The following is a 22,614-nucleotide window of genomic DNA, read 5'->3' as shown; positions in this document are numbered from 1 at the left end:
AGTTTCCTACCTACTAACCTCATCCCACCCCCTTCAGCTGTCCGTCCTCCCTAGACTGACCTATCCTCTCCCTATGTATACTCACCTCTACAGGCTCCATCCCTGCCCCTTTAACTTGTCTGTCTCCTCTCCACCTATTTCGGGCCTAGACCCTTGTGAAGGGTCTAGGCCCGAAACGTCAGCTTTTGTGCTCCTGAGATGCTGCTTGGCCTGCTGTGTTCATCCAACTTCACACTTTGTTATCTTAGATTCTCCAGCATCTGCAGTTCCCGTTATCTCTGATGCAAAAAGGTAAAGATAGGTTAAGTAAGTGAGCAAAAAAAATTGGCCAGTTGGGGTATAATGTAGAAAAATGTGAACTGGTCAACTTTGGCAGGAAGTAGAAGAGCAGAACATTATTTAAATAAAATAGTTAACTCTGAGCCAGAAAGTGATCTGCTGTCCTGGAATATAAATCATAGTGCTTGTAGTGACAAATAGTTTCGAATGCAGTTAGATAGCTATTGTTTATTGCAGGGAGGTGTTTTATTTTGTTTTGTTTCTGATTTTCAACATCTACAGTTCTTTGGTATTTTGTTTAGTATTTAATTCACTGCCACATCTCTTCAGGGTATGCCTACCTTGAAGAGGTTCTGCTCCTCTCTCCGGCAGGTCTTCTAATCTAATCTTTTCTCTTGCTCGTCGTCGTTACTTCCGTTGTAGTTCTGGTGGTTGACAAGATATTTGCCAAAACTCATTTCGGCAGCCACATTGCATTCCTCATGACTGTCTCTGGCTCAGCATCGCCCCCCGTGGATTTCACCTGAAGTTTCATCTTTCACGTTTTGAATCCACCCAGGGTCACACATATCTTGTAACGTACAATGCTCCTCGAACAGCTGCTCTCACGCATTCTGAGATCGACACCCAGTGCTAAGCAGTGCCTTATATTCCACTCTCAACCTTTCTCTCCTGCTCCCAACTTATGCTTCATTCTCTAGTTCATTGGGCATTCAGAAGAAGGGGCACTCTGTTAACTCTACTTTTTCTCCACAGATGCGGCCAGACCTGATGAGATTTTCTGGAAATTTCTGTTTTTGTTATAAAGTAGGAATGATTTGCTACATTTGTACAGGCCATTAGTGAGACTAGATCTAGAGCACTATGTACAGATTTGGTTTCTTTACTTGGGAAAGAACATAATTGTATTAACACAGTTCAGAGATGGTTCACTTGGTGTTAACTTATGAGGAAATGTTGACCAGGATGCTCCTGACATATCTGACATTAGACACTAATTTTATGGCAAGTTCAACAATTATTTAGGATCAGAACTCTTGCAAAAGGATATTGTTTGCAGCAGAACATTGATTGGAAGTATTTTAGCACTCTCTTGTGGAGGAGATCTGAAACTACACTCAATTATGTGAATTTCCACAAAGACACAACTTCAGGCAGATTCAGGGGGAAAACAGTGAAGTAAACTTTTATTGCATCTGAATTTTCAAAAGCATTACTCTGATCCAAATAGTACACGATAATTAAACAGCAGTTACATTTTACAACTGATCTAAAGCTGATGTGATTTTGTTTGCCTTGAACCACAAATTTCAAATCATTAATTTGCTATGTTTGAATCCATGATGTTCACAGATCTAAGCAATTCATGAATGTAGCAATCAACCAGCAACCAGGCAGGCACTCAGAACAGGCTAATCCAAAAGAAACATACAAAATTAAATCAGAACTTAAAAGCATAAATTGAACAGAGTTCACTGGCCATTGTGGGCCACATTTTCAGGTTCAAGGTCCTTAAATAGTCATGTGCCATCGTTTGGCTACCTGTGACATGGTGGGAGTAAATATTCAACTCCCAGGCATAAAACTGTCAATACGTTATCATTAAGTCCACCAGAATGCATCAGTATTGTAATCACTGGAGGCAAAATTGGCACAATTCCCTCACAACCGATTGATCCAAATGCCAATTTTATACCCAGTGGTGAGGTGAAATCCAACAGGAAGCATAATTGCCAACAATTCCTGACTTTCTGTTCTTTAACAACTTTGATCAACTATTTTAAAATAATGCAGTGAAGAACATCCATTTATATAACACATTTCCATTTGTAGAATGCTGACAAGTGCTTCACCATCGGTGTATTACTTTTCAAGTTCAGACAACAGGGTGTTGTAGGCAGGCATGGTAACCAGGTTATGTACAATGAGAACAGACTAACAGAAGACTTGCTTCAATTATGTTGGAGCATGATTAGGCTGCGCTTGGAGGACTGTGTGCAATTTTGGTCTCCTAAACTCATGCAAGATATTACCATAGATGGAGTGCAAAAAAGGTTTGCACATTTTTTTTCCACGTTGGTGGGACTATCTTGTGAAGTCTGATTAGTAAACTGGTCCTGTATTCTCTAAGAGTTTCGAATATGTAAGGTAATCTCATTGAAACTTACAAAATACTTAAAAAGATAGGTTACATGCAGGTATGATGTTTTTCCCAAATGGGGAGTCTAGAAGCAGTAGGCACAGATTGAAAATAAGGAGGATGAGAATTTTTTTGCTACAAAAGTGGTTTTGTGAACTGTCAGTATTCTCTACAACAGAGAGCTGTTGAACTGTCTTTAAGGTCAAGATTGATAGATTTGTTACTATTTGTGGCAGTCATGTGGATGGGGTGGTAAAGGGCATTGAAGTGTTCAATCAGCGTTCTGAATAAGTGTTCTGAATGGCAGGACAGGCTAGATGGACTGAATGGCCTACCCCTGTTCCAATGTTTTTAAGATTGTGCTTTTTTTAAAAGATTGGTTAATTAGACATGGGTGTTGCTGAAAAGGCTGGTAGTCATTGCCCATTCTCAATTGCTATTTGGGGAATTGTAGTGAATCACTTTCTTGACTGCAGGAGTCAATCTGGTGCTAGTACACACAAAGTGCAGGTAGGGAGAGATTTCTGGAAATTTGACGTGGTGACATAGAAATATATTACCATTCCTTCCATGTCATATTAGTGTATGACTTTGAGGCAAACTTGCAGTTGTCTGTGCTTTGTTTGCTTGCTGCCCACGTACTCCGAGATGTTGGAGATTATTGGTTTGAAGGATTTTAGTCATTGAGTCATACAGCATGGAAACGGACCCTTCAGTTCAATTAGTCCAAGTTTCCAAACTAAACAAAGCCATCACCCTGTGATAAAGTGTGGAGCCGGAGAAACACAGTAGCATAGGCAGCATTAGAGGAGCAGGAAAGCTGACATTTCGGCTCGGGAAAAAATATGCTGGCAACATCCCATAAGTGTAACCTTTCTTATAACATCAGTAACATCCCTTTCCAAATCTTTTTGGAGATCACTTTTTTCATTAATATCACAGTAATAAAGCTTTGTAGCTTCAGTCCAATTCTCAATTATTACATATAGAATTTGAAACAGAACAAAGAAAGAGAACAATTTACCTTAGAGGAGGAATGAAACAGCAAACTTGAAAAATGCAAATTCATATTAGACAAAGGAAAGAGAATAAAATTCTATATACCCCTTACATATAAATCAATATTGTAAGGTAAGTAAAACAACTGCCTCTCTGTGTGTTACATTCTAGTTTAATCCCACATAGCTATTTTTCTTGAATTAGTGGGTAGAAAATCACAAATTAATTAAACTGAAATTAAGATGATGAATAATGAATGAAGATCTATCTTTGCCAAGAATGTTTTCATCCTTTCAGAAAAACAGCAGGAGGAAAACTCTAGCTGATATAATGATGTTATCCCAAATCGATGTAGCAGAGGCTCAGAGGGCTAGTTTTGACATATGGTAAAGATAGGCTGAGTCCACGAGATAGTCAGAACCAATAGTCCTTCAGTTTCCACTTATGAGAGACTCGAAGATCAGATTCTTTGGCGTATGAGCTTACACTTGGTCAGGGATTTTGATAGAATTCCTAGTGTGGAAGCAGGCCCAGCGAGTCCACAATGATCTTCCAAACAGCATAGAACATAGAAAAGTACAGCACAGTACAGGCCCTTTGGCCCACGATGTTGTGCCGTGGAATAATCCTAATACCATTTTACCCAGACCCACCCTATCCCTGCAACTAAAGCAGAAACCCAAAATGAAACATCATAATGAATGAATGTAACATAGATTGATGTAAAATTGTCTCCACATGATTAAAATGCAATTGTCTGCACCTGACATCTTACTTGGGAAATGGCACACGTTAGTTCTCAACACATCAATACACATTGTAGAAGGATTTTGTACAAAGATGATACCAAGAATTGCTGATACAAGGAGAGAGTACCTAATGTGAATAAAGGCAAAACTTGGAAAATGGCTGAAGGCAATACCAAGGCATAGGGAAGAGCACAGAAAATCAAATCTATGCAAGTTACTAAGTGCTGGCAAATTTGCAATAATATTTAAAATTTCAAATAGCCACCAAATCTTTTTTATTTCATGGTGTGTTCATTATATTAAAATGAATGAAATGTAAACCTCCCATTGTATTTGGAAAGGTAGAATAATTTAACGTCAATACTTTGGTAACATATCCCTCCTCTCTTTCATTAACTCCTTTCTGGGATATGATTTCATGAGGTGCACTTCATCCCTCAAGTGGTCATTATTTGTGGGTGAGCCTTCCTATTGAGTATCAGTTACTTATTTGATTTGCAAGGACTTTTCACAGCAAAACCCATTCTTATCTTCAATTAAAATCTACACATTCACTTCTAGCAAGGGGCACTGGATAGCATTTGGGAGAAGGGATCCCATTTTGGGGATTTCTGCTCCATCTGAATCTAGAATACCGAGGTAGGGCAATACAAGTGTTCTGCACTTATGTTGTCTCTATCAGCTTACCTAATTCAGAACAACCTGGAATAAAACCTGGAAAATTCCTGATTCAATTCTCGCCTGACGAATTTTTTAAACCATTTTACACTGGATTGGAATAATCCCATTGCAGTAAAAATGCAACATCATTTGAGACACTCTGTGGGAGAGTGCCTTAAACTGCTTTGCATTAATACTTTTATGGTTCAGATCAGGTCGTGGCACCTGCCTTCTATCCTCACTCTAATATTAATGCACATTTGAAGCACTTTACATCATTATGATAGTGGTAGTGTAACTTCAACGAATGTTACAAAAACTATTTTCTGTTTGTAGGTACAAATTTCTGAGCTTGACGTGCACCAATTTCAGCCACATAAATGGCTCCAGTTTTTTGACTAACATCAACTAGGTGAGGTTTCACATCATCAGCCAACTGAATTGTGTCCTCTATGCGGCATGTCCCAATGTCACCTATTGGTGGGACAGACAAAAAAACTATTCTGTTGACATTCAGCTGGGCCACAATGAAGAACTTGTTGTCAGATGTTAGCCTGTAAAGAATTTTTTTTAAAAATCATAATTTAAAAAAGAAACACTTTTTTGGAGAACATTGCTGCATGCAACATATAAAATGAAATTGCTCATTATTACAAAAGATGATCTAAAAGCTTAGCATAGTGGCAATTGTCTAGACTGGATAATAGCCCAAAGACTCTACTAACTGCAATCACAGCAGTCATGCTGGGATTGCACCCATTATTCCCTCTAACAGTGAACCCTATCAAAATTGATGTCGTCAGTGGGAGGGACCCTCTATATAGAAAGAAAGTGGATCCAAAGTGTCACTTTCAGCAATACCTTCGCACCTAACCATGTGTCTCGCTTCTGGGAAGAAAGGGTGGGGTAACATTGCCTAGATCCCTTCTTTTACCCTTGCCTTCGATCCGACTAGATCCTGTTCCAGATTTTGCTTTGACGAATACAAATTGACCCAAATCATCCAAAGAATGGCAATCACTTGGAACACCTCACTACTCCTACTAAACGGTACAGCAACAGAGCTCTACATTTCTGATCAAGAGTTCAGAACTTGTGTATTCAGAAATTTGGAACACAGTTTAAATCAGAGTCCTTCTAAGTACTGCTGGATCATCAGATTAAGGTTGTCGGAAGGTAGGGAGGGAATGTCAGAGGGTCAGGGCAGGGGTCAGGCGGTGCAATTGGTGGGGTAGTTGAAGAGTTGAAGAAAAGGAGTTAGTTGGAGATCTAGTCAGGTCAGGTCAGAGAAGGGTCACCCAAGAGTTAGACAGATCTTTAATCTGTTTGACATTTTCTAGGTAATAAGCCAGGTAAGTAAAATGGCTTAATACAGTGTAGAGCTGGAGGAACACAGCAGATCAGGCAGCAGGGGAGCAGGAGAGTCAACGTTTAGGGTTTAACCCTTTATCAGCACTGGGGTGGGGGAAGGGAGCTGGGAAACAAAAGGAGGAGATGGGGGGTGGGCGGGGGGAAAGGTAGGTGGGATGGTGATGGGTGGATACAGGTGTAAAGGAAGAACAAAGAAAATTACAGCACAGGAACAGGCTCTTCGGCCCTCCAAGCCTGTGCTGATCCACATCCTCTATCTAAACCTGTCACCTATTTTCCAAGGATCTGTATCCCTCTGTTCCCTGCCCATTCATGTATCTCTCTAGATACATGTTAACTGACGCTATGGTGCCTGTCTTTACCACCTCCACTGACAACGCCTCCCAGGCACCCACAACCCTCTGCGTGAAGAACTTTCCACGCACATCTCCCTTAAACTTTTCCCTTCTCACCTTGAAATCGTCACCCCTAGTAATTGAGTCCCTACTCTGGGGAAAAAGCTTCTTGCTATCCACCCTGTCTATACCTCTCATGATTTTGTAGACATCAATCAGGTCTCCCCTCAACCTCAGACACAGTAGGAAACGTCAGCCTTCCTGCTCGGCCTGCTGTGTTCATCCAGCTCTACATCTTGTTATCTCACCCCCTCAACCTCCGATTAGATAATGTAAATAATCCTAATCTACTCAACCTCTCTTCATAGCTAGTGTTCTCCATACCAGGCAACATCCTGGTGAACCTCCTCTGCACCCTCTCCAAAGCATCCACATCTTTTTGGTAATGTGGCGATCAGAAATGTACGCAGTATTCCAAACGTGGTCGAACCAAAGTCCTATACAACTGTAACATGACCTGGCAACTCTTGTACTCAGTGCCCCATCTGATGAAAGAAAGCATGCCTTCTTGACCATTCTATCGACCTGCATTGCCACCTTCAGGGTACAATGGGCCTAAACACCCAGGTCTCTCTGTGCATCAATTCTCCCCAGGACTTTTCCATTTACCATATAGTTCACTCTTGAATTGGATCTTCCAAAATGCATCACCTCGCATTTGTTTGGATTGAACTCCATCTGCCATTTCTCCCCCCAACTCACCAATCGATCTATATTTTGCTGCATTCTCTGACAGTCCCCTTCACTATCTACTACTCCATGAATCTTAGTCATCTGCAAACTTGCTAATCAGACCATCTATACCTTCCTCCAAATCATTTATGTATATCACAAACAACAGTGGTCCCAACACGGATCCCTTTGGAACACCACTGGGCACAGTTCTCTATTTGGAGAAACTCCTCTCCACTACAACTCTGTCTCCTGTTGCCCAGTCAGTTCTCTATCCATCCAGCTAGTACACCCTGGACCCTATGCGACTTCACTTTCTCCATCAGCTTACCACGAGGAACCTTATCAAACGCCTTACAGAAGTCTATGTATATGACATCTACAGACCTTCCCTCATCTATCAGCTTTGTCTCTTCCTCAAAGAATTCTTTCAAGTTAGTAAGACATGACCTTCCTGCACAAAACCATGCTATCACTTATAAGCCCATGTTCTTCCAAATGTAAGTAGATCCTATCCCTCAGTATCTTCTCCAGCAGCTTCCCCACCACTGATGTCAGGCTCACCTGTCTATAATTACCTGGATTATTCCTGCTGCCCTTCTTAAACAAAGGGACAACATCAGCAATTCTCCCGTCCTCCGGGACCTCACCCATGCTGAAGGATGCTGCAAAGATATACATAGAATAAAGAACAAAGAAACCTACAGCACAGGAGCAGGCCCTTCGGCCCTCCAAGCCTGCGCCGATCAAGATCCTCTGTCTAACCTGTCATCTATTTTCTAACGGTCTGTGTCCATTTGCTCCCCGCCCATCCATGTACCTGTCCAAATATATCTTAAAAGACACTAAAGTGTCTGCGTCTACCACCTCCACTGGCAACGCATTCCAGGCACCCACCACCCTCTGTGTAAAGAACTTTCCATGCATATCTCCCTTAAACTTTCCTCCTCTCATTTTGAACTCATGACCCCTAGTAATTGAGTCCCCCACCCTGGGAAAAAGCTTTTTGCTATCCACCCTGTCTATACCCCTCATGATTTTGTAGACCTCAATCAGGTCCCCCCTCAATCTGTCTTTCTAATGAAAATAATCCTAATCTACTCAACCTCTCTTCATAGCTAGCACCCTCCATACCAGGCAACATCCTGGCGAACCTCCTCTGCACCCTCTCCAAAGCATCCACATCCTTTTGGTAATGTGGCGACCAGAACCGCACACAGTGCTCCAAATGTGGCCGAACCAAAGTCCTATACAATTGCAACATGACCTGCACTGTTGAACTCGATACCCCGCCCAATGAAGGAAAGCATGTCATATGCCTTTTTGACCACCTTATTGACCTGCGTTGTCACCTTCAGGGAACAATGGACCTGAACACCCAGATCTCTCTGTTCATCAATTTTCCGTAGGACTTTTCCATTTACTGTATAGTTTGTCCTTGAATTTGATCTTCCAAAATGCATCACCTTGCATTTGCCCGGATTGAACTCCATCTGCCATTTATCTGCCCAACTCTCCAGTCTATCTACATTCTGCTGTAATCTCTGACAGTCCCCTTCACTATCAGCTACTCCACCAATCTTAGTGTCATCAGCAAACTTGATCAGACCACCTACACCTTCCTCCAGATCATTTACATATATCACAAACAACAGTGGTCCCAGCACAGATCCCTGTGGAACACCACTGGTCACAGGTCTCCAATTTGAGAAACTCCCTTCTACTACTACCCTCTGTCTCCTGTTGCCTAGCCAGTTTTTTATCTATCTAGCTAGCAGACCCTGGACCCCATGTGACTTCACTTTCTCCATCAACCTGCCATGGGGAACCTTATCAAACGCCTTACTGAAGTCCATGTATATGACATCTACAGCCTTTCCCTCAATCAACTTTGTCACGTCCTCAAAGAATTCTATTAAGTTGGTAAGACATGACTTTCCCTGCACAAAACCATGTTGCCTCTCACTGATAAGCCCATTTTCTTCCAAATGGGAATAGATCCTATCCTTCAGTATCTTCTCCAGTAGCTTTCCTACCACTGACGTCAGGCTCACCGGTTGATAATTACCTGGACTATCCTTGCTGCCCTTCTTAAACAAAGGGACAACATTAGCAAGTCTCCAGTCCTCAGGGACCTCACCCGTGTCTAAGGACGCTGCAAAGATATCTGTTAAGGCCCTGGCTATTTCCTCTCTCGCTTCCCTCAGGAACCTGGGACAGATCCCATCTGGACCTGGGGACTTGTCCACCTTAATGTCTTTTAGGATACCCCAGCACTTCCTCCTTCCTTATGTCAACTTGACCTAGAGTAAGCAAACACCTATCCCTAACCTCAACATCCGTCACGTCCCTCTCCTTGGTGAATAACAATGCAAAGTACTCGTTAAGAATGTCACCCATTTTCTCTGAATCAGTGCATAACTTTCCTTCTTTGTCCTTAAGTGGGCCAATCCTTTCTCTAGTTACCCTCTTGCTCTTTATATATGAATAAAAGGCTTTGGGATTTTCCTTAACCATGTTTGCCAGTAATATCTCATGTCCTCTCTTAGCCCTCTTAATCCCTCGTTTCAGATTCGCTCTACATTCCCGATATTCTTGCAAAGTTTCATTTGTCTTCAGTCACCTAGATATCTGTTAAGGCCCCAGCTATTTCCTCTCTTACTTCCCTCAATAACTTGGGATAGATCCCATCTGGACCTGGGGAGTTGTCCACCCTAATGCCTTTTAGAATACCCAACACTAAACCCCTCCCCCCACAACTTATGCTGACTCGAGCTAGGGTAATCAAACATCTATCCTTCACCTCAAAATCCGTCATGTCCCTCTCCTCGGTGAATACCGACGCAAAGTACTCATTAAGAATCTCACTTATTTTCTCTGACTCCTCGCATAACTTCCTTCCTTTGTCCTGGAGTGGGCCAACCCTTTCTCTGGTTACCCTCTTGCTCGTTATGAGGTAGGGGATAGTGGAGACTGGATGGGGCAGCCAGGTGGAAAAGAAGATGGACAAGTTGTGTCAGGTCAAGAAGGTAGGGATGAGAAGGAAGATAAGACTGGGCTGGGGGGGGTTGCGTGTGGAGGATTTTGAAACTGGTGAATTCTATATTGAGGTCATGGGGCTAGAAGCTCCAGAGGCAGAATATGAGATGTTTTACCTCCAGTTTGCACGTGGTGTCATTGTCACACTGGGGGAAGCCCAGGATAGACGTCACCGAGGGGGGGGGGGGGGGGGGGGGAGTTAAAATGGTAGTAACTGCAAGGTGTTGTTGATTATAGTGTACACAACGTAGAGGCTCGACAATGCCACTTCTGCCACCGACAACGCCTACATTACTTCTGCTAATACCACTGACCACATCGCTACTTCCACTTCCACCCACGTGACCATTTCCCACAGCCTCCGACCCACCCTCAACCCCTTCATTTCCAACTGTCATCATGGCGTCTGTTGCCTGAATCTCTCCATCCCTCTCACTCACTCTAACCCCTCCCTATCAGGCCATGCAGTCTTCAGCTCCAACCCCAACCTCACATTCAAACCCGCAAGTAGTGGGGTGGGCTGCAACGATGGTATGGTGCGCTGACCTCTTCATCATGGAGGCCGGGTGTCAACTCTCTGACACCTTCTCCTACTGCTGTGTTGATTTTGACCCCACCCCTGACCACCAAACCATCATCTCCCAGGCAATCAACAACCTCATCACCTCAGAAGAGCTCCCACCCACAGCCTCCAACTTCATCATCCCCCAAATCCGCACCACCTGGTTCTATCTCGTTACCAAAATCTTCTAACCTGACTGCCCCAGTCAGCATATTGTCTCTGCCTGCTGCTGCCCTACTGAACTCCTCCCCGCTCACCTTGACTTTGTATTTTCCACCCTGGTCCAGGAACTCACCACCTACGGTTGGGTCACCACCCATGTCCTCCACCTCAAAGACTTTCAATTTCCCAAGTCCCAAACACCTCATCTTCACTATGAACATCCAATCCCTGTACACTTGTATCCAAAACACTCTTGGCCTAACGGCCCTCTGTATCTTCCTCTCCCACAGGCCCAACCAGTCCCCCTCTACTGATATCATCAACAGCCGCACAACAGATCTCGTCCTTACTTTCAAATTTTCCTGTAACAACTCCTACTTCCTACAAATCGAAGGGGTGGCTGCGGGAACCCGTACGGGTCCAAGCTGTCTACCTCTTTATACGATACATGGAACAGTCCCTCTTCCGCAGTTACACTTGCACCAGCCCCCACCTCTTCCTCCGCTACATTGATGACTGTACGAGCACTGCTTCATGCTCCCATGAGGAGCTTGAATAGTTCATCAATTTTACTAACACCTTTCACCCCAACCTAAAATTCACCTGGACCATCTCTGATACCTCCCTCTCCTTTGTGGACCTCTCCATCTCCGGTAACCGTCTCAGCACCGATATCTATTTCAAACACACCGACTCCCATAGCTATCTGGATTACACCTCCTCTCACCCCCCCTCCTGCAAGAATGCGATCCCATACTCCTAATTCCTCCGCTGTTTCTGCTCCAAGATGGAACATTCCATTCCTGGACATTCCAGATTTCCTCCTACTTCAAGGACCGCAACATTCCCCCCTCCGTTGATCCACAATCCCTCGGCTGCATCTCTTGCATTTCCTGCACTTCTGCCCTCAAACTCTCTCCCCATAACAAAAATAAAGACAGAGACCCTCCGGTACTCTCACACCACCCCACCAACCTCCGCATCCAACACATCATCCTCCATCACTTCAGCCATATTCCCCACTACACCCTATTGCATCCACCTAACACCATTCCAGCTCCACTGCTCCTCCCTCTATTTATTTCCAAGCTCCCTACCTCCTTCCAAACCTGTTGGAAGGGTGTAGACCCAAAATATCAACACTGCTACTCCTCTGATGCTGCCTGACCTGCTGTGTTCCTCCAGCTCCACACTGTATTGACTCCAACTGCAGCATCTGCAGTTCTTACCATCTCTGGTAAGTAAAATGGAAAACTTACTAAGGGGAGCTTGCGGACTAGGATCTGGAGACCAGCTAATGTTGTGGGGAGTCATGGGTTCAAATCCTACCACAGCAATTGATGAAATTTTATATTTGAATAAATCTGTAATTTAAAAGCTAATCTCAGTGAGGACAACCATGAAATAATTATCAATTGTCATGGAAATCTATCTGGATCATTGACACGCTTTAGGAAAGGAAATCTGCCATCCTTACTTAAGCTAGCCTACACATGATACCTGATGCACATCACTTAAGGTGATTCCTAGCTATCTCTTAAACTGGTCTATGAAGCAACTCAATTCAGGATGAATTAATGATAGTCAATAACAAACCCTAAGTCAGGGTTAGAGATTTTCCTGAAGGGTTCCGAGAACAGAGAAATTTCGGTTAGAAGTTCAAACTTCCAAGGCAATTCTCCATGGTCAGAAATCAGAGAAAGGGGAGGATTCTTAAAGAGTATCTCTAGTCGTATGTCTAGCCTTTTAATAGGTCTGGGCTAATATTCCTCTCAGGGTAACGGTTTCATGACCAATTGTACTTCATATGCCAACTTTCATCATCATGCCCAGATACCTATACAAGGAATGATCTCCAAATCCAAGCTGCAGATTGCCTTGAGAGGGAAGTTTCACTCCACGCAAGTCAATACAGAATGATCACAGACTTGACTTAACCTGTTCACTCCATTCCTGTGACAGACTTGCTGGTCTCTCCTCTGAACAGAAGCCTTGAGGAGCTCTGGGCCCAGGTTTTGCAGTGAGCTTTTGTTTCTTTAAGAAACAGGAATATTTGCCAATATAGATGTCTTGCATGTCGAAGAATTGGGTTCACAGCCAACACTTCTGAACTTTGAAATGTAAATCTCAGCCAAAACAAGGCAGAGAACACAAATCTGATGCCTCCCAACAATTAAAGGAGGCAGAAGTCACAAACTGACTAGCCATAGAGTTTCCAAGTTTCATTCTAAAGGTTCAGATTTTCTATTATAGGTTTGTGGATTTATGAACTCACCTCACAGAGTAAGGAGCATCATATTTGAAGCAACTAGACCAGGACCCAAGCCACTCTCCTGAAGCAGCATCAAATGCTTGCAAACGTTTGTTTCCTCTGTCAGCTACCCAGATCTAAGGTAAAACAAAACTGCATTACAAGCAGAAACATTTGCATGCAGTAAGTCCTCACTTACAATTGTAGTTGATTCCTTTGGGATTTCCAGGGAGACAATGTAAAACAAGAGTTAGGTTATCTTGGACATTGCTCATCCAGTAAAATCAATGTATATACTGAAATACTGTACCATGCATGTGCACAATTGAAATAACCAATAAATTAAGATCACTAAATATAAACGAAATACTGTACAGTTAGGCACTTTAGGAACAATTTCAGCAGGAAAAAAAAATACGTTGAAATGCGTTACTTTCATTAAAACCATTCATAAATGAAATAACTGTAAAACAAATACAAAATATTATAAATGTGAATTACTGCAAAAGAAATCTTTGTTTTGGATTGATCAGGCTCCATCTAGTGGCAAAAGCTGGTCAGTAATGTAGCAGCTGAAATCCCAAGATTTAAGTGGGAGTTCAGAGTAGGAATGGGAATGAGAATGAGGAGTAACTCAAATCCCCGGAGGAGATGGCCACAACACTGGAGACTCTTAAGGACAGAGGATGGAAATGAAAGCACAGTAAAGAGCCCTTCACAACTGAAGGCAAAGTCAGGGCAGGGTTGTGAGGGTGGGAACAAGGTCAGGAGAAAAAGGGCTTCATCACAAGAACAATGTGGGAGTGACAAAAGCGAATGGGGGTGGAGAAAAGAGGAACAGCTGAAGGTTTTAGTGGTGGCAATGAACACCAGGATCTTTAAAATTAAGGCTGGAGGATGAAATGGGAGTTGCAAATAACATTGACTTCAGTGATGAGTGCATGAGGCGGGGTAAAATCATGCACAATGCAAATCATGTAACAGGAAGTCTGTGGCAAATGTGGGAAAAGTGAAACTTTTTGCAAAATGAAACATATGTTATCACTATTTTATTAGTAATGTTAAAGCCAAGCATCATGAAGCAAATCAACATTAAGCAGGGACTTCCTATTCATATTTTTCTCCTTTTTACTTTACTTTTGCACCTTCGATGGAACCACTTGCTATGAATCTGTCTGTTTTAGCCAGGAATTGCTGAAAACCATTAGGCTTCACCTAAACGATTGCTGATACCTCCTCTCGGTTTACTGATAACAGGTCTGCCTGCAATGAAGCCAATGAATATTTTCAGGTTTTTTTGATGATGTGAATTCATCATAAGTTCATCTCTGTTTCAATGTTTCATGAATTCTTTTACTTATCAAAGTGGTTAATGTAGATAACGAGAATAAATTATTGTACCAATTTTGTACCTAGTGTTTTTGTCAAGTAGTTTCGACTCAGGTGTTGAATGTACACTACACCAATAATTTGCATTGATCCAACTTAAAATGGCACTGTCGCAGCATGTACAATGTTTCTGTCAGTTATTCTTGTTATCTCAACTCAAGATACTAGTGATGTCAAATCTGAAGCAGTTCTTCATGCAAATCAAGTCTAATTTGAATGTAAGTAATGAGACTGACTTCACTTTGGAAAAGTTAGTTATTATCCCATCATCTTCTCCTGGATCTATATTCTGACCTGAGAGGGAAAAATAAAAAAAAAGTTGCTGCATTGTCAACATCTAAATTTTACTGGAGAAGTTTTACTTGAATGTCAAAATATATTTCACTTATGGATTTAATAAATTTTATACTACAGGGTTAGATTTGAAAAATTAATCTGCAGTTCATGTTGGGAATTGAGGTGCAGATAAATCCAGTGATTCTTGCACTTGGCTTTTCAACATGCACACAAGAACTGCAATGTACCGTACTGGGAGCATACATTGACAAAATTATTTTCGCAAATACTAACATTTCAGTTGAATATTTGCAAATAGGTTGCAAAAGGACAATTAAATTGTTATATTCTTGAGCACCTACTTATTATTTTTGCACTGACCCAAATGTTTTAAGCAGTTCTATTGATAAAACACCAGTGTCAATATATTTTTGATTTCATAATGCATCTTCAGACAATTCATTTATTAATGCCAGAGGCTGAGACTTACTCTTCCTACATTATCCTCAGTTACACTGTGTGGAATGTAAAATTGAGAAGGTCCAGCTCCCTTTTCTCCTCTCATCCAAGCTATTCCTAAGCCTGCAACAAATAACAGCCGTAGTTATTTAGTATCAGAGATAATGGGAACTGCAGATGCTGGAGATTCCAAGATAATAAAATGTGAGGCTGGATGAACACAGCAGGCAGACCTCTCTGATGAAGGGTCTAGGCCCGAAACGTCAGCTTTTGTGCTCCTGAGATGCTGCTTGGCCTGCTGTGTTCATCCAGCCTCACATTTTATTATCGTAGTTATTTAGTAACTTCTAATGAAAAACAATCCTACTAGGTGGAAAAACTGTATGAATGATTGCAGCAAACAGACACCAGAAAAACATTCATGTTCATTTTGTATGGTTCTCACATATCAACCAAGGTGAGGTGACAGTGGCATTATCCCTCGAGTATTAATCCAGAAACTCGGTTTGCATTCTAGGGACAATGGGAACTGTTATCTCAGATTCTCCAGCATCTGCAAAGTGTGGAGCTGGATGAACACAGCAGGCCAAGCAGCATCTTAGGAGCACAAAAGCTGATGTTTCGGGCCTAGACCCTTCATCAGAATGAGTTCACTGTACTCCTCTAGCCCTGTGCTTGAGTATATGTGAAATAAAACCAAATAAAGTCAGAATGGCGAGTGGCTTGGAGGGGAACTTGCAGGTGATGATGTCTCCACATATCTGCTGACCAGTGGCCAACAGAACCTCATGGACATCCAGGATTGATTTGCAACATTTGTTCGTAGCCTGCCCCATTTAGCATGGTGATAAAGCCACATAATATGCTGCAGGAATGGAAAAGCCTGACCTGTAATATCCAGATATGATGGCTGCCGTAAGACCAGCTCTGCACGTTAGCTTACTTCCAGTTATGAAGGTTTTGCTTTAAAGAAGTATTCTTCCACACATACAATCACTTTCAAGTGTAATGACAACAGTCTCACGAGCAGCTTTAACAATTTCAACTAAATTTAAAATGGGGCAAGTGGGGTTCCACTAAACTTAGGAGAACACACTGGCAAAATGATGTCACAAACTGGAACATTCTTCTTACATACAAGCCATAAGCTTCGAACTCTGATAATGCTACAGCCATGTTCAAGTCCCAAATGGTGATTAAGTGTTTAATAAAGAGCTGCATGACATATTTAATGGCTCAGCCATATTGGCAAAGGCAGAACAAGTGAGGTGTCCAGGGTTTGTGAGCGACAAGCATTCGGCCACAATTTGCACATGTAAAGAGCTTACACTGAAGCTGCCTTTCAAACACTGGGCTTTCCTGAACGCAACCTGTGGTAGACAAGCTATGTTCAGGAAAACATGGTCTATACAGGTACGAACCAGCAACCTGAAGAAGGACCATTGGAAGCCACTAACCAGCAACCTGAAAAGGACCATTGGAAGCCACTATCAAGTCACTATAACTATGAAAATGTACTGAAGCGAGGCAGCATGGGCAATAAGGCAAGTGCAGCATGTGTTAGATACAGCTTAAATGTCCTGCTTCAAAATGGCCCATCCATCTCTCCCAAAAAAGAACTAGGCAAAATCTTAAAAGAGCTCACTAGTTTTCAGGACAGTGTCTCAGTTTATTTAGTGCTTTAAGATAATAATGGGAGAAACTACAACAAACTCTCTTCCACAAACATAATAGCAACTTCAAACCACAAAAGTAATTGTTTAGAAAACAACATTCATTGAAGCTACCAATTTAAACAATTACAATTACCTTGATTAGCTAGTTTGATTAGTCTGTTATTTAAGCCTCCATCACCATCCACAATGTAAATTTCCTCTTTCTTAGAAACAAACACTTCTGCTGGTTGATCAAATTGTAACGGATTTAAATTAGAGCCAGGTGTTCCAGGTGTCCCCAGAATTTGAAGAAGTTTTCCCGATGGTGTGTACTGCTTTACCGTGTGTCCATACTTTCCTAGAGCAAATGAAAAATCTGCAGTTTACAACATTCCTTCTATTACCTTAGGAATGAGTTCCAAAGTATTTCAGTAAGTAACAGTTACTTTTAAAGTATGGGAGTCACTGTTACTTTGTAGGCATACATAGCAGACTATTCCCCCGAATACCTTGCAATTTTGATGAATTATACACTACGCTTTTGAGTTTATTGGCGTGGATTGGCGTTCTGTTTCCAAACTCTCTGCACAAACTCTCCAGCTCAAACTCATTTCACCAGATAGTAACTGCTAATAATTTGTAACACATATATGATACTATGTCTTGACATGTGCCTACCCCAACATTTAGAATGAACAGGGAAGTTATTACAATCAAATTAAACAGATAAAACATTATTAAAATTGATTTGATTTTAAAATCAGAAACTGTAAATTCCACTATACCATTTCCAACATCCGTCACCCACACAGATGACAAAGCCGCTGTGTTAGTTGCAAATATCCCATGTGGCATCTCAATTGTTGTGGTATTCCACTTTTGGAGGAAGTATCCCTGCTCTGTAAACATCAAAACCTTTGGTACCGATTCTCCTCTCTGGAAGATTTCAGAAAGCATTAACAGTCTTTCTAATTATGAGAGAATTTAAACAATTTGGAATACAATTTGACGTAATACATGAAATAGTTTGAGCTGCTACATATAGTTCTAAAGAAAAATCTTTAGATCACCATATACTATTTGGCAGTTGATATTAAGGTCCAATTGTACCTGCATCAGTGAAGACATGGCATAGAAAATTGTGAATGAAAATGCTTCAGAATTACAGAGGCAAAAGTACAGTTTCCATTTTCTGGTAATATGGATTCCTTGAAAAGAAGTCAGTGCATAGGAGAAAAAAAGATTAGCATGCCTATTCACATTTACCTCTCCAGTACAGATAGGTCTCATCATGGCATTTTATTGTATGGTTGATAGCCCAAAGTCCACCCTTTCATTACTATGTATAATAGATTTCTCCAAACATCCGTTTCTCTTGAGTAAAGAAGTTTTCAAGATTTGATGCCCACTGATTTCATGCTTAAAAACATGACATACTATTTTTATCAAGTTCATACGGCTTAGTGGTACAGTTACCTATATTAGCTAGCTTGATTATCCTATTACTTAAGCCTCCATTGCCAACCACAACGTAAATTTCCTCTTTGCTAGAAACACATTTGCTGGTTGATCAAATTGTAAATCAAATTTAAGTCAAAGCCAGATGTTCCAGGTATCCCCAGGATTTAAGTTATTTGGGGGACAACATGTATCCCATAAGGAGAGGCCATAGTGATCTTGACTGTTCTTTCTTATACTTAGCAATTTAATCACTGGAGGCAGAGGTTTAGGCTCCAGGACCAAGTGTTCTTTCCAGACAGAATAATCCAAATAAAATGTGACAGTATTAAACAATGGTAACATCATAGCATGTTCAAGTGCAAATATGTGTCTCACCTGAGCCACATAGACAACATCTGCCACTGGGTCAACTGCAACACCAAAGATTTGACCCGAGAAATATTCTGGAAAATTGGGCCATGCAGTATCCAGTTGGTAGAGGTTTTTCTCAGCCACCTTAGGTAATTCCAAGTAATAACCAGCTGAGGCCTGATGGAGTCAAACATAAAAAACAATTTTAAACATGGCACTCATTTAGAGAGAAGAAGGTTAAGAGGCGACTTAATAGAGACATACAAGATGATCAGAGGATTAGATAGGGTGGGCAGTGAGAGCCTTTTTCCTTGGATGGTGATGGCTAGCACGAGGGGACATAGCTTTAAATTGAGGGGTGAGAGATATAGGACAGATGTCAGAGGTAGGTTCTTTAGTCAGAGAATAGTAAGGGCGTGGAATGCCCTGCCTGCAACAGTAGTAGGCTCGCCAACTTTAAGGGCACTTAAATGGTCATTGGATAAGCATATGGATGATAATGGAACAGTGTTGGTTAGGTGGGCTTCAGATTGTTGCACCGACCTGTGAAACCATCGAGGGTCGAACAGCCTATACTGCACTGTAATGTTCTATGTTCATATGTCTGGTTCACTGTCTGTCAATGATTATGGTGTAATACCAATGCAAGAGACTAATTTACTGAATTGAAAGCAACCACTTTTTCCATTAATAATGACTGATTGAAGGAAATAAAAAAAATCTCCTGTTAATGTGCTATTTTTACATATATAACCCCGGATATTTTCAGCAACGAGGTTGTAGTAATTTGAGCTGAGCCAGTGGGTTTGGCTGCCAACATTTCGTCACCATACTAGGCAACATTGTCAGTGCACTTCTGGTGAAGTATTGGTGTTCTGTCCTGATTGTTACTTATATGCCTTATTTTTTTGGGGTGCTTGGTACCACTTCCGGTTCTGATTCTCAGTGGTTTCTACACTGGATCTAATTCAAATGTGTTGAAAATGAAGGCAGAGGGATTCAACACACCCCACTTCTGCAGACTCCCCCGGGTACACAAACAGGGGGTTCTGATCAGACCCCTGTCTCACTACCAGGCACATCAGCGTATGGACTCGCCAGAGAACTACAACAGAAATTGAAGTACTTAGTTGACAACACTACCCTCTCAATCCACTCATCCCAAGAATTCCTCAACATCATTGAGGACATCAGGATAGAAGAGGGCAAGATGATGACATCCTTCGACATAACAGCACTATTTATATCCATAAACATTGACCTGAACAAAGAGACAATTGCTACACCACTGGACGAATCAAGTAGACAAGCAGCCTAGGACACTAACATCAATTTAAGGACACCACCATGAAACTATTAGATCTGTGCCTCACAACCCACTTCACCTTCAACAACTGCATATACAAACAAATCAACAGAATACCAATAGGATCCCCAATATCAGGACTGACTGCAGAAGCATTAATGCAAAGGTTAGAACAGGCAGTGCTCCCCACTATACAACCCAAAGCTTGAGTCCGAAATGTAGGTGACACCTTTGTGATTATCAAATGTACAAAACTAGAAGAAACCCACTAACATATAAACAACATACTCATTGATAAAATTCACAAAAGAAGAAAACAACTGACTATCTTTCCTGGACATAATGGTAGAACGCAAAAACAATGGGGAACTCCAGAATAGCCTATATAGAAAGACCACACATACAGACCAAATACTCAACGACACTAGTAACCACCCTAACACCCACAAATGGAGCTGCATTAGGACACTATTTAAATGAGCCACAACACATTGCAGCAACTACATAAAGCAGAACAGTAGCACCTATATGGAGTCTTCAAAAGGAATGGATACCCAAAAAACACAATCTGCTATTGCCTCCAAGACAGACCACAACAGGAAGACACAACACAACCAGACTCAATAGTCACCCTCCCATCAAAGACATTTCAGAGATGACCACAAGACTACTCAGCTCCCTAGATATCAGGGTAGCCCACAAACCAATGACCACCCTACAACAGCTACTGACGAATGTAAAGGATCCCATACCGAAAACTAGCAAAACCAGTGTAATATACAAAATACCATGCAAGAACTGTGAGAAACACTACATAGGCCGAACCGGAAGAAAACTGGCATTTCAGAGAACAGAAACACCAACTAGCCACCAAGAGACACACCAATTCTCGCTTGTCTCACTTCACACAGATAACAAGGGACACAAATTTGACTGGAACAACACAGCCAAAACTGCACAAGCCAAACAGAGACACGCCAGGGAATTCCTGGAGGCCTGGTATTCTAAGTGGAACTCTGTCAACAAACACACTGAATTAGGCTCAGTGTACATGCCACTGAGAAACAGAACCAGAAGTGGCACCAAACAGCCCAACAAACTGAGGCATGTAAATAGCAAGAGGGGCAGAACGCCAACACTTCACTGGAGGTGCACTCACTGTATTACCTAGCAGGGTACGAAGTGTTTGCAACCAAAGCCACCGGCTTGGCACGCATGTCTACAACCTCGTTCCACAACCCAAGCTACAAATCTTCATAAAAAGTTTTCAGGGTACTGTTTTACTTCATGCAATTCAAAGTGTCGTTTTGTGAAAACACTGGTGAAGAGGAGACAGATGACAGTCTCTTCTATATGTGTGTTAGAAATAGCCCTTTTAACAACTGGAATGTTAAAGGAAAGTGATAAGGACCACTTATGTTCTAAGTTTGTGTTAATGATGAATAAATAATGAACGGCAGAATGATGACACTTGACATGTGATAGCAAGAAAACGCGAAAATGCATTGAAACCAGGAAGGAAAAATCAAACAAAATGAAAGCAGAGCTCGCAACTGTGAAATAATTGACCCTATAAGAATGTAATTGTTGAGTCTGCCAGACTGTAACGTGTTTAGTCGAAAAATATGCTGTCCCTCGAGCTCATGTTTACGTTTTGTCGACCACAGCAGGAAGTTAAGGACAGAAACACCTAATGGAAACAAGATGGGTAATTAAAATAACAAGTGGCTGGAAGATCGAGGTCAAGTTTAAGGGCCAAACAGAAGTTTTTCTTTACCGTAAAAACAATACTATTCAGCACTTTAAATCTGCTCAAATTGTTGGAACTGTCAAGCAAGTTCAGCAAAACAACCGCAAGCTTACTTCCCACTGACACCGGCCATGTATCGTTATCGCCCGTTTAAACAACCGACTCAGTCAAATTTCTCAGCAATTCCCGGGGCAGGCCGACACTCAGTCTGTTTCTCTTTCCGCGGATGCCGAGTTTCTCCAGCGTTTGTTCCAATGACCACCCCCCGCCCCCGGGCCTGACAAAACATGAACCAAACGTCGGCCCGGTTTCCCTCCACGGTTGGGCTGAATGCTCCCTCCCCACAAATAAACAAAAGAGACGCTTCCTCGGCAAGTCTGAAAACGACAGACTTTCTTTAAAAAAAACCGTACCGAGTTGGCGAAGCGTGTGGGTAAGAATATCCAGAGGGAGAGCATTGACACGATCATGATGAACACGACAAAAGGCTTGACAGTCGCAACCATCCAGTTCGCCCCGAGCGTGACGGTTAACAGAAACGGCGGTGGCTACTTTAACTGCCTCCACAGCGGTACGAAGGTTCAACGAGCGACAACCCTGCTGAAATATTTTAAATTTTTAAAATGATCATGCGAGTGTGGGTTGATAAAAAATAAACAGACGCATAAGTTAGAAAATGGGCTGTTGA

General features: G+C 41.9%; 1 protein-coding gene across 1 annotated transcript; it reads right to left on the bottom strand.

Annotated features, from left to right (window-relative positions):
* Positions 1–1,438: 1,438 nt before the first annotated feature.
* LOC125453336 (NHL repeat-containing protein 3-like) lies at positions 1,439–22,608 on the bottom strand. The gene is made up of 7 exons (XM_048532762.2): positions 22,340–22,608; positions 18,895–19,047; positions 17,844–17,994; positions 17,213–17,416; positions 15,435–15,526; positions 13,304–13,416; positions 1,439–5,381 (listed from the first exon to the last, which is right to left on the bottom strand). Exons 1-7 carry the CDS (start codon positions 22,430–22,432, stop codon positions 5,147–5,149), a joined length of 1,041 nt encoding a protein of 346 aa, XP_048388719.1. The 5' UTR covers positions 22,433–22,608; the 3' UTR covers positions 1,439–5,146.
* Positions 22,609–22,614: the final 6 nt, after the last annotated feature.

This window comes from Stegostoma tigrinum, chromosome 6, assembly GCF_030684315.1.
Source record: "Stegostoma tigrinum isolate sSteTig4 chromosome 6, sSteTig4.hap1, whole genome shotgun sequence".
Lineage (NCBI taxonomy): Eukaryota > Metazoa > Chordata > Chondrichthyes > Orectolobiformes > Stegostomatidae > Stegostoma > Stegostoma tigrinum.
The sequence above is the reverse complement of the archived record's forward strand: the minus strand, read 5'-3'. Positions and strand labels throughout refer to the sequence as shown.

What these genes read in the sequence shown, in the direction of transcription:
- LOC125453336 (XM_048532762.2), bottom strand. Translation starts at nt 22,432, where the DNA reads ATGGTTGCGACTGTCAAGCCTTTTGTCGTGTTCATCATGATCGTGTCA. An exon ending in CCACACGCTTCGCCAACTCG is followed by an intron (nt 19,048 to 22,339) that starts GTACGGTTTTTT and finishes TGACTCCATCAG; the next exon opens with GCCTCAGCTGGTTATTACTT. An exon ending in GGTGACGGATGTTGGAAATG is followed by an intron (nt 17,417 to 17,843) that starts GTATAGTGGAAT and finishes CATTTGCTCTAG; the next exon opens with GAAAGTATGGACACACGGTA.